We start from the raw sequence: 15,629 nt of genomic DNA on the forward strand, positions 1-15,629 counted from the left end.
CTGGATTTTTGAGGACTTGAAACTAAAAAAGGGACCAGTTGGGAGTCCTGAAACATACTAGATACTACTGTAAAAATATTATTACAGAGCTGAAGTTAATAAAAATTTTAATTAAATGTGATAAAAACAAAAAATATGTTATTGATTTGGTACAAGATAGTTACACGATATGTGAAACACACATTTTTTTTCTTTTTAATTAGAGGAAGTAAGAAATACTATTTCTCAAAAGTGTGATTTTCAAGATATCATTTTGAAACAATTAGCCATTGAGTGAATAAATTATAGGAAAGGCATTTGACATATCCACCATTTTGCATGTTTTTGTAGTGTTTATTAAGTAAAATAAATTTAAGCCACCTCTCCCCCAAATCAGTATCATAATACTTGTGTTACACAGTTCCCACTATGTTTTTCATAAAATGCACAGTTTATTAGTTGAAACTAAAACAATGCTCTTAAACAAAAATTGAGAAGGAGAAAATTAGAGCATTTAGGCACCAAGGTTTCCTCATCAAAATGAGTGTGAATAAGGTCTGGTCTAACACAAATATCATCAAAGTGACCAAATAAATTAAATAATAGCAATTAAAAAAACGTTTTATTTTGGAGATAGTTTCTTATCCAGCCCAATTTGGCAATATCCCTGAAATCAATGCATTAAGTAACTTATTCTTGATAATTTCTTTAACATATCATTTAATACAAAACTAAAAGAGAAAAACTTATTTGACAGCAAAATAAAGAATCACATATACATTGTTCAAAATAGCTTTTTTAATGAAAATATCTAAATACTATTATTGCTGATTTTGAAAATCTAGAGACAGGATTTAAATAACAATAATCTGCAAAGTTTATCATAGCAGGGATTTGTTTTCGGCTGTATAAATTAGTTACCACCTCTGAAGCAAGCAACTTACAATGCATATGGCATTTCGGAAAAAAACACATTTTCAGCTTCAAATGCAGTTAAGTACATATAATGGTTGCATGTACACATCACAGAAATTATTTAGAATGAATTATATGAGCAATCAATATGCAATAAAACTTGGTTAATTTGAAATGTTAAAATACAGATGTTATGACAATATGAAAGTGAACAATGAATAAAAGTATGAGTAACATTTTAAAATGAACATATATTTCAATTGAAAAGTAACTGGGATTTGAAGACTAGAAAATAAAGCAATTCTCACTTTAAATTAAATGAAATTACAAAATACTTTGATGCATAGCATCTATAACCATTGTCAGAAATTGATAAGAAATATTAACTTGTTAAAAACATGAATCCATTTTATTTTAAGGATGACTAGATTTGTTTTTGTATTTTTACAACAAACATGCTGACAATAGCGATAATTCTTGCAACAGTTTGCTGTATAAAACTAAATGCATTTTTGCATTATTAAAAACACTCGAAAGTAAAAATAACAAACGATAGGATTTAAGAGGAATTTATTTGAAAAAAAAATTAGCTAAGAAGTTAGAACAGAGGAATCAAAATTCAACATTAACCCTTTTGCCTACAAAATCTTTCAAAAACGCATTCAAAATGAACTCCTTCAGGACTAATGTTTAATTTTAAGCTACATGTAGCATCTATCTATATTTTAAGCTATAACTCCTAAATTCAATGTTGTTTTTTTAATCACGTAAAACTACTTACAAAAGTATTTTTTTTTAAAAATCAACAAAATGTAACAAACTAAAAAATATAAAAGACAACTACTAAAAAAATAACATAATAAAAATAAATCTACATAACTTTCAAGATTTTTGTCATTAATAATTTTTGAAGGTATGAATTTCAATTTTCACCGTATACTGCTCTCCTAAGCAAGATGAGCATACCTCAATTTGTTCCTGAAATATTTCTTATCGTCTAAAGATCATTAATTAGACTTACAGTATAGCTATAAACATAATTGATTTTGTAGAATAAAAATGAATTATGGAAGCATCAATCGCTAGGATTAACCACAGCTATGCTAATATATAGGCAGCTTTATCTTAAAAAGCTTACTATAGAGCATTGTTTAGGAGAGGAGTATAAAATTAATGCTTTGCATTATACCATCAACTTTTCTTCTTTTTTTCAAAGAAAAAAAAAGTACATCTGCTAAACATACATTTCAAAATACCTTTTTTTCTATAATAATGCCACTGATTTATTTAACTTCAGAGAGCTAGTTTAATGCTACTCCGAGAATGGCACAGCACTTCTTAAACAATACCATAGAAACAGAGGTCTTAACTTAGGCAATATAAACCAATATGAATAAAACTTACTGGAGCACTTTTGGTCCACATTAGGTTGAGTTTTTGGGACTCTACTGTTGTAACTTTGGGACTGTTTAAACGCCTCACCCAGTTGTTAGTCAAAGTTTTGTTTTCAATCCAGAAAAATCTTGTTTGATGGTGTTGCATTATTACCGAAAAACACAGCTTGCCTAAAATTATTACTTGTGATCAGAAATTTTGAACAAATTAACGCCTTCAGCTGTGTGATTTTGTACATGCTATGATTTTCTTAGCTAAATTCATATTTTATGCATTTAACTTTCTCTAACTCAGGAAGTTCCTTTCAGCATATTTTGGAAAGTAATGTTTGAGATGATTTATATACAGTGTAGAGCTGCTTTTAAAAATAAGATCTTAACTTGCAAAACCTCTTAGTAAATTTGATCACATGCCAAATCTGTTCACATATTACAGGTTCTACAGCTTGCTTGTAAGGAACAATTCTAACTGATCATCATATGCACAGCAGTTGATGTTTTCAGAATTCCTTTGAAGAGTAACGTTACTAATTCCAGTGGATTGTATTTGTCACTTCTTGAAAATTATCCATCCTGCTCTTAAGTCAAATGCTAGTCTACCACTATTAGAAATAATATTAATACTTTTTCTTCACTATTAGATAGTTATTCACCAATGTTTCAGTGCATTATTCTAGTATCTTGGGACTAGGAATTTTTTATATTTCTCAATTCACTTTTCTCATTAAAACTAAGCAAACCAAAATAATTTTCTTTCCTAAACACAGACACTTGCAAAGAATAGGCCCACAATAAGTGTGTCATACTGTGTGTGAATGAATGCTATAGAAAATATACTGAAATAATATTAGTTCATACATTTATAAATATAAGATCCTTAGAAGGGAGGTCTACACTTGTTTATCCGAAACTGTCAAGGTGGTTTGACATTGTTTCAAAACTATAACGAACGTAAAACTTTTATAAAAATCTAACATTCAAACATCATTTTGAATTTTGGTTCAGAACTAACAAAGTCAAGCTGAGGAGATGATTGGCAAATTAATAAAGGAAAATTATCACACATAAACATACTTGAGAACAATGAGGAAATATGGTAACACTATAGAGGTTAGAACTTGTAGTATGAAGTGTGTTACTATTAAATTAATTTGAAAGCTTATTTCAAAACATTGCTCTGCCGTAAACCCGTTTCTTCACGAAATATCAAGCAATATCAACTTGAAAATATCTGGTAACTTTTCTTTAATAGGATTTAAACCCTTTTGGAGCATCACAGTCCAACATTTACTTACATATATACACATTTATATACAGCAATATATTTACATATATTTACATTATCTTTGTTTTCATGTACAATTATGTTGCTCTTTAAAATGAGTATTTCAACCATCATTTTCAAAATGAAGTGGTTGACATCACATAATATGACTCGAGTTCAGTCTGTGAGTTCAAAAGAAATGCTTCAATATACATGTGTACAACTGTTACCCAAAACATTAACTTTTGGACAATAGTAAATCAACTTAGTAGAACTCTTAAATACAGTTGAGTGAAGGCATCAGAGTTTGCATATGTAATTTTATCAACATGCTTTATCTTGCAATTCGGATAATCATAAAAGTCTGCAACACTTAAAATAAAAAAAAAACCCTTTTCCGATGTCTCCATCTTTTTCTATTTCAGATTTAGAGAGTTCCCAGATGCACTTTTAATCTTCTAATCAAATAACTATACCTAATCTTTTCTTCTGCTGCTGCTTGGACTTGCCACTGAACTATCACTGTTTTCCCAGGGCATTGAAAATTCACTGAAAATGATTCATTTTAAAGAATAAAATTCAGTTAAAAAATAATAGAAATAATGCATAACATGAACTAGACAAAAATTGTATTTCTACACATAAAGCTCTTTTTTTAGTGAGCTTTAAACTTTGTGAGTTTTATGACCTAGTGGTAACAAAATCCGGAAAATCAAGTTTTCTGATAACAGGGTTCATACCCTTTAGGCAGAAAAAAATTCAAGCACTTTTCAAGTACTTTTCAAGGTAAAAAAATTTTGTTTTCAAGGCAATATCATAAATTTGTACTAAAAATATTGTATGCAGATTTCATTTACTACAAACACATGGAAATAAGGCAATAATACAAAAAAGTATAGGAAAACAAAATTGCTTTTTCTAAAACGAGAGACGCTTTGATGAAAGATCTACTGTGTTGAAAGTTTTTCTGAAAATGTTTGAAAAGTTTGGTCATAAAGAGAAGCAGATACCAAGAAGTTTAATTTTGAGGTTTTTCAAAGCTTGCAGCAGTCAGAGTTTGTATATTTTCTAGAATCAGCAAATTAAAAAAACCTTTCATAACTGCTTTTAACTGTTATGGGAAGAAGCTAAAATACCCAAGTTCAATGGCATCGCCAGAGAGGAGTTTTTGAAGTCACTCCCCCCCCCCCCCCACCGGTTTCAACATTTATTTCCAATATCTATACAGTGGTTTATTACAATATAAGGGCGTTTAAGACAAAAACACTACCCAGAAAGTTACTTCAGTTTGCACTATTAAGTTCTAAAAATATTAGGTTTGCAAATTATTTATAAGTATGCAAATCAATTATTCGTATGTATTTATTAGCTGTTCAGCCAATAAGGCATTTCAACTGTGCTCGAGTAAATTTAAAAATTAGGAAGTAAGAAAAGTTTATGAAGTCCACAGTCCAGTCTCTACACCTCAAAATATACAAAAGCAGCTAAAGCAGTGATAAATACTCTGAATGCAAACTTGAGCCTATTCAGCTTTCATTGATTAACTTGCAATAGAGAATAAATGTGCAAGTTCAGATTTATAGAGCCATATTTCGAAATTGAAAAGATTCACAAGAAGTTGACATATATTATGACAAAAGTAGTTTTATTTTGGGAAAAAATGGGTTATTGTTGAAATTAGAATTTAAATTTAGAAAGGCAATAATATTCAGGTGTAATTGTGATTTGTGAGTTCATAAAAAATTACCTGAAAGTTTCAAAGAGCAAAATGGGGCAAGGGGGGGGGGGATAATTTTTAAAACTAAGACCCCTATTACTTGAATATACATATGTACAACAATAACTTTTGCTATGCATACAATTCATAAAATAGTTTATTAAGTCAAAATATTCTGCATAGAAATACCATGCCCAGTGCCTGTTAATAACCAGCAACAGGCAATGGGCCTAGCTACGCTGGTACTGGTCAATTTATTAGATCCAAATGAAGATGAATGACCCTCCTTAAGCTATCTACCACTTTGCTGATTAAAGCCTCTTTCAGTAAGCTCCAAGTACCCACAACCTTAATAAAGTAGTAATTTTGAACATTTGAGGAAAAGGGGAAAATTGGAGATATAGGGAGGTAAAAGCATACGAACACTACTGGATTTCAAGTGAATAATCATAACACAACCACCCCTGTTATACACCTTATTTATTTTAGCAGACATAAAAAAAATGATGTACCTATAAATAAAATTATATAAATCAACTTTATATTTAAAATACAAACTTTAAGTTAATTTGTTAGGTGCTCAACTGCTGAAATTTAAATTTTTTAAAAAAAAATCTGTTATGACCAAATATTAGGTAAAGATAATCATTCAAAATTGCAAAAATAAATAAGCAAATAATTAAACAAGACCAAGGTAATAAATTCTTTAACTCTTTAGTTATTAAAATAAAAAATAAAATAAGCTAATCTGATGTAGCAGTGTCAAAATAACTACTAATTGCCAAAAATATAAAAATATTTACAAAATGCAAAAGGATTGAAATCTCAAACAAGGGAAGCAAATTTTCGCGAATTAAGTTTAATGTTGTCATGTTTCCCATAAAATAAACTTATATTTTACCGAAATTAAACATAAAATATGCTAATCTACGGTAGCAAATATGAAAATAACATCCGATTAGTGAATATATTTAAATATTTGCAAAATGCAGAAAGATTGAAATTTCAAACACGAGAAGCAATTTTTCGCAAAGTCTGAGTTCGTTCGACGTGGCATGTTTCCCATGAAATAAATTTATTTGTTTTTTATTAAAATTAAACAAAAAAATATACTAATCTAAGGTAGCATATGCGAAACTAACATTTGATTAGCCAAAATATTTAAATATTTTCAGGATGCAAAAAGATTGAAATTTCAAACACAAGAGCAATTTTCCGCGAAACTCGAGTAAGTTCAATGTTGTCATGGTTTCCAAATTAATTTCTTTGTTAATTAATGAAATCAAACAAAAATAAACTAATCTAAGGTACCATATGTCAAAATCTTTCGGTTGTAAAAAACATCAAAATATTTACAAGATGCAAAAGGATTGAAATCCCAAACACAAAAGCAATTTTTCGCGATGTTGCATACTGAACACATGTTCAGAAAATTGCATTGGTGAAATACTTTTTTAAAACTTCTAAGCACAATTCGTTGATTTTTGAGAGAATTTAAGCATTAAGAAACTTTTTCAAGGTTTTAAAACTTTTTCAAGGTTTTCAAGCACTAGAAAATGAACTTTTTTTTTCAAGCACTTTTCAAGGTTTTTCAAGGGCGTACGAACCCTGGATAATTCACTGATATTCCCTGATCAAGCTCTGAAAATTTCCCTGATTTTACAATTGTGACTTTCACACAGATGTAAAGGATAACAACATTAATGTAGCAAATAAATAAATAAATAAATAAATAAAAATAGTTACATATGTTTTGGAATTACAAAGAACTTTTTATTAATGCAAAAAGATGTAATGAATAAAAACATTTGACTAAGGGCAACAAGCAATGTTTGATTTGATCTGGTGTCTTTTATCCATTAACTCCTTTTTTCACAGATAAAAGGGTAACTCCTTGTAACCCTGAAAAACGTGTCAGCATATATATATTTTTTAGCCAGTTTTGTACTTCACTTTTATGATTTTTCATACTAGAATTTAGAGGCAATCTTTCAAAATTGGTTATTGGTTTCTCATACAACTTACTAAACTTAATTATAAAGCACACTGTACATAAATACAATGCTAGTGTTCCCCATTTTGGTTTTCCTTTAAACTGTTTTGTGTGGAAAAAATTACATTTCTTTCACTTTGGTAAATGAAAGAAACTTAAAGCGGAAAAAAATACTGAAATTAGCCTATTTGAAGACCGCAAGCGATAACTTTTCCTGATATCAGGAGAAAATTTTTTAAATCTCTCTATAATTTCCTGATATTTTCAAAAATTAAAACTTCCTTGATTTCCAGGTTGTGTCACCACCCTATAAAAATTTACTTCTGGAAAGAGCTCTGGAACCAATCACAAAAAACGTCTCCAGTGGCTCAAGCTCGCTTTTTAGAACGCCAAAATGAAGTTGATTATGTGTTATCTGCAATCTCAGGAGTTTGGATTTTAAAGAAGAGGAAATTTTCTTTTTTCATTGCTGTATCCGTGAAAAATAAAGGTGTCAAATCTTAAATCGAGCATAATCAAAGTCGCGTAAAATAAGGGTCTATTGTATTAACATAAAAAACAAACTTACATCAACATAAAAGTGTATGTCTTCATTCAAAATTGATATTTGAATCAGATTTTTCTATAAGAACTTAAGTAATATAAATGTTGCATAAACTTTAGAAAATACCCCCCCCCCCCCCCCAGATTTATTCTTTGACGCTGCACAACACTATTATAAAAAAATAAGAGCAATAAAATGTATGTAAAAATAAATAACCATACCTAGGTTGAAAAAGGGGTATAAGATGTCCAAAGGCTAGAACTGGTAGTTGGTCTGTAACTTCAATGATGTCAACTGGCAATAAAGTAATAAACAATATGTAACTTATTTTGTCACAGAAAATAAAGACATTTTAAGTAAATTAGACATTGTTTCAACTAAGAGGATACATACAAACTTCCAATTTAATTTCAGACTACTGAACTTAAAGGTAGTGCACTGAGCAACATAAGTTGAAGTGTATGGATGTGTGGCACATGATTACACTTGAAGTCAATAGCACTACACCAATAATATTCACTATTCCAGACTGATGACTATTAAAAAAAAAACTGCAGTCTCTGGATATGATAACAGGGTTGCCAGGTATATTGCATGTAATCTACCGTAACCCTGCCTTAGGAGCGGTAACTTACTGCTAAATGGAACAATATTCAGGCACGAGGATGACATCAAGTTGCAATACTGTCTTGCATACATTGGGGTGGAAAAGAGTATTAAAGCTTAAAAAAAAATCAATTTGCAAGTTTAGCTCCCCAATACTCAGTACAGACAATCAGTGGCAGATCCAGGGGGAGTAAGGGGGCTATAGCACCCCCCCCCCTTGAGGTCCGAACTTACACTAGATAAAATCAAAATTTCAGAGACTTAACACTGCAATACATTTATGAAAATTTAAATAACGTTACATTTAAATACAATTACTATACATAGTGGCATATTAATAGAAGGGGGGGGGAGCAGTAGGAGACTGTTGTCCCTCCTAGTCTCTCATTTGGTCAAAACTTAAAATATATTAAATAGTGATCTGCAATGGAATGACTAGGAGGAAATATTTTCGTTCTGCAATCGTTTTTTTTTCAATCTGAAAGTTATTATTTTCAACTTAAACCCCAGCCATACTTAATACTATGCTATAACCAATCCAACTTCGTTCCCAGGTTAAGGGGGCTAAGCTCCCCCCCCCCCCCACCTAACCGCCATGAGGGCAGAAGTAACTCTGAACAAGACAAAAATGTCAAGAATTTTAAATATTTCAATACTTTTGCGAATTTAAATATGAATTAAATTTAAATAAATATATACACTGTGGCATTTTAATGGGGGGTTAAGAGGGGGGGCTAAAGGAACTGTAGCTCCTTCTTCCATTCGGTCAAAATTTTTGGAGGAAATAGCTTCGTCCTGATGCTATCAAGGTTTTTTAATCTGAAGTTATTAGATTCATATTAACACAGTCGTATATTTTACTTCATTCTCAGGCTAACAGGGCTATAGCCCCCACCACCCCTATAAGGTCAGAATTTGCACTGGATAAAACTGAATTTTTAGAGATTTTAAATACTGCAATACTTTTACAAAGAGAGCCTAAAACAATTTTAGGCCTCTAATTTCGGAAAGTTTTGTTGGGTGAGCCCCCGCTTCCCCCTAATGTCATCAAAGATTACTTAAAAGTATGTTTTTTGGAATATTTCTGGAGAAAATTTTCAAGCTTTTTTTTCCAATTTAGATAATCTTCACCCCTTTTTTTGGACAAACATAGAATGAAATTTTTATTTTGGCGTTTCAATTTCGAACTATTTCTGGTATGAATCTTCTCCTATCTGTATTTAGCGTCTAAGTGAGCTTTAAAATATGTTTTTAGCATTGAGAAGAGCTCCCGAATCTCCTTCCCCTAACAATACTACAAAAAAAGCTTAGTATTGCTTTTCTAGCTTTATGTTGAAGTTTTGTAGGGAAAGTCCTCAACACTCTCCACTCCCTTAACGTGACTAAAAAAGATTTATTTTCAAGCTTGAAACATTTCCTTTGTGACAATCCATTCCATCAACATATAAATTAAAATTGTGTTTTCAGAACTTCAATATCAAAAAATTTCAGAAGACAGCCCATGAACCCCAAGGTGTCTTCTAGTTTCTTCCGAGAGAGCCTGAAATGCGTTTTAAAGACTTCGATTTCAAAAAAGTTCTGGAGAAGATCTCCGAACGCTCACTCTTTTCCTAATATTACTATAAAAGATAGAATAAATTGTCTTTTAAATTTCAATTTCCAAATTTATCCCAAGAAGATACCTGAATTCTTTTCTACAGTCAGACCTCGATATAACGTCACTCGCTTATAAGGTCACCCCACGCATATAAGGTCACTTTTCTGAAGTCCCGGCTCATTGAATAGGAAGTCTACGTTATGTTTTATCGGATATATGGTCAAGTCTTAATACATTAATCGCTTATAAGGTCACTTCTGTCTGATTTCTTTAAATGATTTCAGTGCTAAACAGATTCACTTCCAAGAACTGTCCGCGATATACGATCCTTAAAAAGTGAAAAGTCGTATTCCTATTAACGTAGCATGTATTGCACCGAATGCAGTAGAAAGTGAGTTAATACAGTAACACTAAAGTATAAAATAATAACGAGGACACCCAGAGTGTACTTTTTACCAATCATGAGAAGTCGAAGCTGCAAATTTCCAGAGAATATTTAGAAAACCATTGTGCTTAAATTTAAAAAGAAAAATCTATCAGTTCAGTATTAATGATAATTTTTAAGTTAGATACGTTGCACATCAGTTCTCTGCTTAGGCATATTTGTTAGCAGTTTTACTCTACATGAAAGTCTTAAAAAATTACTTTAAAATTTCTTATCGATTCCAAAAGTTTTTATTGGTTCAAATCTATTAAACTAATATAACCTAATTACTGATAATTTTGAACTTTTTAAATTTTAAAAAGAATTAATGTAAATACATATTTATTCCTTAAACACATGGTATAAAATTTATATTGTTTGGTTATAAGGTCACCACGCTTATAAGGTCAGTTTCGTGAAGTCACGAAGGGTGACCTTATACCGAGGTTCGACTGTAAAAGCTTAACGTCTTTAAACGCAGCCAAAAATTGCGCTTCTAAAACTTCAACTTTGATAAATTTCCAGAGGGTCCCCACGAGCACCCCCCCCCCCTAGTATCAGCACAGATAGTTTTAAATTTTGTTTCAGAAAATTTCCTCGGGAGAATTCTAGAACCTTTCTTCTTCACATACAACCTAAAAATGACTTCTTGAAAAAGATTTCAGGAGGGAAGGAGGCCGATAGTGTCAAGAGGATGCAGGGTGTACTCTTTTCTCTATCTTTCCCAAAACTAAACCTTAAGTCACATCTTTAGGATCTCAATTTTGAAAAATTCCAGAATAAAGAACTGACATCACTTTTGTGACATTAAGAGATCCCACTAACCTTGACGAAGAAGGCAACTTCCAGAGAGAGCCTGTGAACTTTTTCCATTTCCCAAATGCAAGGCCACCAGGACAGTCTTTTGAAGACTTAGTTGTTAAAATATTTTCATAGAGAGCCTCCAAAACTTCCCATTTCCTAAACTTAACCAAACATTGACTAAAATTGCGTCTTTCAGACTTCGCTCAAGAAACTTTTCCAGAGAGGACCTAGGAATCCTCTTCATTTCCTAAACGTCACCAGTTATAGCCTAAATTTCAGTTTTTAATGTCGAAAAACTTCCGGGGGAGAGCTGCCTACTAACCTATATTTACCAGAAATTGCGTAAAACTCCTTCTTAAAGACTAATTTTGAAAATTTTTCAAAATAAATCACCAAACAATTCCTCTCCTAACGTCCCCAAAGATAGCCTATAACCATGTTCCCCCCCCCCCCCCCCCCCCGAGTTCTACAGCGAAAAACTTTCATAGAAAGTCCCTGGACGCTCCCCATTACCTCAACGTTATCACAGATGGCATAAAATTGCATTTTTAACCTTTTATTTGTGCAAATTTCTGGAAAGAGCATTCAATCCCCTAATATCACTAAAGAAAGCTTGAAATTGACTATAGTAAGGAAAAATACTTGGGAAGGAACCTGAATCCCATCTCACCTAACTTGACCACCAAAACGTTACGAAAATAGCGTTTATGACATCAATTTTTCAAATTCTACGGGGGAGGGTCCTGATCCCTTCACGCATCCGCTTCTTTTTACTACCTTACTCTAGCAATAGCTGGGGTATAATGTTTATGATAGGGAGCCATACCATGTTTGCAATCCTCTTTCTGCTATTCGAATATATTTTTATTGACCAGTGTGATAATCTACTCAACTTTATATGAGGTTTTGCCTGAGTATGGTTTTAGCTACTCCAGACTCATGAGCATAAAGCTAGAGTGCAGTTGCAATGCTGTAAGTGACCTTTTCAGTGTGTGTTTGCATGCTATTTCGTCTTAGCTCTGGCCATGGGGAGGTAATTTGTAGCTTTATATCCAACTGAGGTGCATATAGTGTTTTCAGACAGACCTTTAAAGTGTTCGGGAGATTATTTATATTATTCAGTATAATATATAAGTTAATTTCAAATAAAAAAACCATATTTTAAGTCCTAAATTTTTCGGAAGAGGGACCCATTGAAAATTTCATATTGTTTAAACAGGGGTGTCTGTCCCCTTAAGAGTGATGCCCCCCCCCCCCACAAGATTGAGAGAACCCGCAAAAACGATGAAAAAGACCCTCTAAAACAGCCTCTAAAACAGTGACGCTCCACTTGGACCGAGGTTACCCCCCCCCCCCACCACCACCTTGCTCGAGTTCTAGATCCACCACTGCAGGCACTAGCACAGGCAGGATTTCCTCTGGGTGGGGGGGAGGGGGTTCTAGTCATAACAAGCCAGAATTTTATTCTGGGAAGCAGTTTGGTCAGAGTAGTCCGTACATGCTAATAAAAATATATATATTATCACACTAGCTAAAAATCGAGGGTCCTAGGGGGGGGGGAAGGGTTAACAATCTAACTCCTGGAATGTGTCCACATACAGGTAAAGCTGAATTTAATGTAAATAAAATATCAGAAAAAGGAAAATAGTCACAAATTGATGATTCAATTTCTTGTTGATGAATTGTAATGCTTAAATTTATTAATTAAGAATTTTTCAAGCTAATCTGAGACAAGCTGACATTTTAAAGCAGTAGTTTTCAGAGGTTTTTTTCCTGTTGGGGGGGGGGGGAGCTCTCATCTAATTGTATTTTTACAAAATATGTCTCAATATAATATTAAAAGAAAGACAATATACAATAAGTATTATAGGTGAAGACAAATACATAAAATTAGTGTCAAAACTTATTCATCACTCCTGGTGCCACTTATCCTTGAATTGCATAAGGTGACAGGGTAGTGCTAGCAGTGTTTTTACATAAACTCTAAAACTCTCACTCCAAAAATAACTTGTTTTCAGGTCTAAAATCTTCTCAAGAGTTGAACATATGGTGAATGTTGTAAAAGTAGTTAACTTAATCACAATGTGACAGCTTTTGATATAGAGAGCATTTATAATATTCAAGGTGAAATTCCAAGATTAACATATTGTAGTTTCATTTTAAAAAGGACAGAAAATAGCACACTTTTATCATCACTAAAAAATATTGGAGAACAAGAAGTTCCGTCTAGAACTAGACGAGCCTACTTTCCCGTATACCCATACTACTTTCTAGTACCTGATCAATATTCTCAAAAATAGCTAAAATCGCAAATTTTTTCAAACATATATTTTTTAATATTTTAAGCTGATTTCTAGGAATAAAATATTCCTTTTCTTCAAAAAAAACGAACAAATAAAATAGCAGCACCTTTTAAACAAAGCAGCTAATACACTTCTTTCCATTAAAAAAATTTTTTAACAGCTTTCAAAACGAAAAAATAATAAGTTCATTAAAATAAATACATCATATAAAAAAAATCGTTTCTTTTTCCCCTGTTGCCAAAAATAATTTTTTAAACGAATTAATGCACTTACCAAAATAAAAAAAAACAATACAATGTCAACTTAAAGAAATAATTTTCATTGTCAAAAAAAAAAAAAAAATCGTCTGCGCATATTTTTCGAGTTTATTCACCGAAAACTAAATACCTAAATTAAAACTTTAGCGTGAAAATAAAAACAAATCATATCAACAATAATTATTTCACAGTTAAAACCACAGCAGCGGAGTCGGAGTCAATCTCATTTTGGGATAAAAGAGTCGGAGTCGAATATCCAAGAATCGGAGTCAGTCATTTGTCCTCCGTGTATAAATGTTTGCCAAAGCTAGGAAGTCATAGTCGAAGTCGGGGAGTCGGAGTCCGATTAATTGTCGGGAACAGGAGTCAGAGTCGGTGTCAGGTGCCCCTAAATTCTCGGAGTTGGAGTCGGGAGTAGGTCGTCAAGAGCTATTTCCAACAAAGTTTGTTTGAAGTAAATCCGACTTTAAGTTCGGAATCTATATTGACTTTCAGTTTCCTCTTAGGCGCTAATGTTAAGAGATTTGAACTGTTCAAATTTGAACGAAAACTTGTTCAAATCAAAAAAGATATTTTCGATACATGTTTTTTATCAAAAGTTTTTCCCTACAAAGTTTGTTTGAAGCCACTTCGCTTCTAAGTTCAAGATTTATTTTTGATTTGAATTTCCCCGTAGGCGCTAATGTTAAGTTTTTTTGAACTGTTCAAAATTGAACGAAAAATTGTTCAAATCAAAAAATGAATTATGGGAATGAGATGTCCTTGCCGAGATCTTTCAAACAAAAAAAAATTTGTTCGAATCGGACTATTCATTCAAAAGTTATTAGGGGGGGACAGACAGACAGACCGACAGACAGACAGACCGACCGACCGACCGACCGACATTTTTCCCCATCTCAATACCCTACTTTCCAATTTTTAATTTTTCAATATTTATCTAACTATTTTATTTATTTTTGACTTTTTTTTGTTTTTTCGGGATATTTTTAAGATGTATTAAGCCTTCTTTCATGCTTTTTTCTTCTTTCTCTGATTTTTACTGGGAAAGTAGGCTAAAAAGAAGAAATAATGATTGTCAATTTAGGTTTAAGAACTTATTTTATAGGTTTAAGGTTTTAAAACTTATAGCTCAGGCCAATTTTTAAGCCTATAAGCCAAGAAAATATGTTTGAGTGTTAATCACAATTAAAATTTTATTTCTAATCAGTATTTGGTACCAGCTAGAGAGTATTAAGAACTTACTGTGCTTTGGATCAGGATAAAAGGAAAATGCTTTGTTACGTCGCCTATTAGACTCTCGAGCAGCTTTTTCTTTCAGCTTTTCACTTGCTTTTTGTTCCCTTAATCTCTGCATATCCCATCTGCAGTAAAACATTAATTTTTAATGTATACAACACTTGAAATATAATTAACACAAAAACTGAAATCATTAACTTGCTTTCCCCACAAAATTTCAAGAAGTTTAATTTCATTTTATCATGCGAGAAATTTACAATATCTTCCCTAACAACTTATTGGATATCAAAAGTGTGTTGTATCCACAAAATTGTACAAACCATGTGCAATGAAAGACAAAAAACTGCAGTACATCAATTGTCAGTTTCCATTTACAAATAAATTTGTTTTGACCAAATTTCAAAAAACAATATGGAATACATTTGCAGGCAAACACTTACACTAGAGTTGTAGGAGTTTCAGCCAATAAGGGATTTAACAGTGGATAAAACCAGTTCAAACTAGCCCTAATTAAATCAATTTTGGCCAGACAGATGAGACCTTGGCTTGCACTGGCAAATTAAGCATGCACTTAAGATCCTTTTTTTTTTTTAAAG

General features: G+C 32.0%; 1 protein-coding gene across 1 annotated transcript in view; it reads right to left on the minus strand.

Annotated features, from left to right (window-relative positions):
• Positions 1–757: 757 nt before the first annotated feature.
• Positions 758–15,629, minus strand: part of LOC129229697 (male-specific lethal 1 homolog) — a 33,932-nt gene continuing 19,060 nt past the window's right edge. Inside the window, exons 6-8 of the mRNA XM_054864060.1 lie at positions 15,040–15,158; positions 8,028–8,100; positions 758–4,101 (exon numbers count right to left, since the gene is read on the minus strand). Coding sequence (XP_054720035.1) covers positions 4,029–4,101; positions 8,028–8,100; positions 15,040–15,158 — 265 coding nt within the window. The 3' untranslated portion in view covers positions 758–4,028. The remainder of the gene's footprint in view (positions 4,102–8,027; positions 8,101–15,039; positions 15,159–15,629) is intronic.

This window comes from Uloborus diversus, chromosome 9, assembly GCF_026930045.1.
Source record: "Uloborus diversus isolate 005 chromosome 9, Udiv.v.3.1, whole genome shotgun sequence".
Lineage (NCBI taxonomy): Eukaryota > Metazoa > Arthropoda > Arachnida > Araneae > Uloboridae > Uloborus > Uloborus diversus.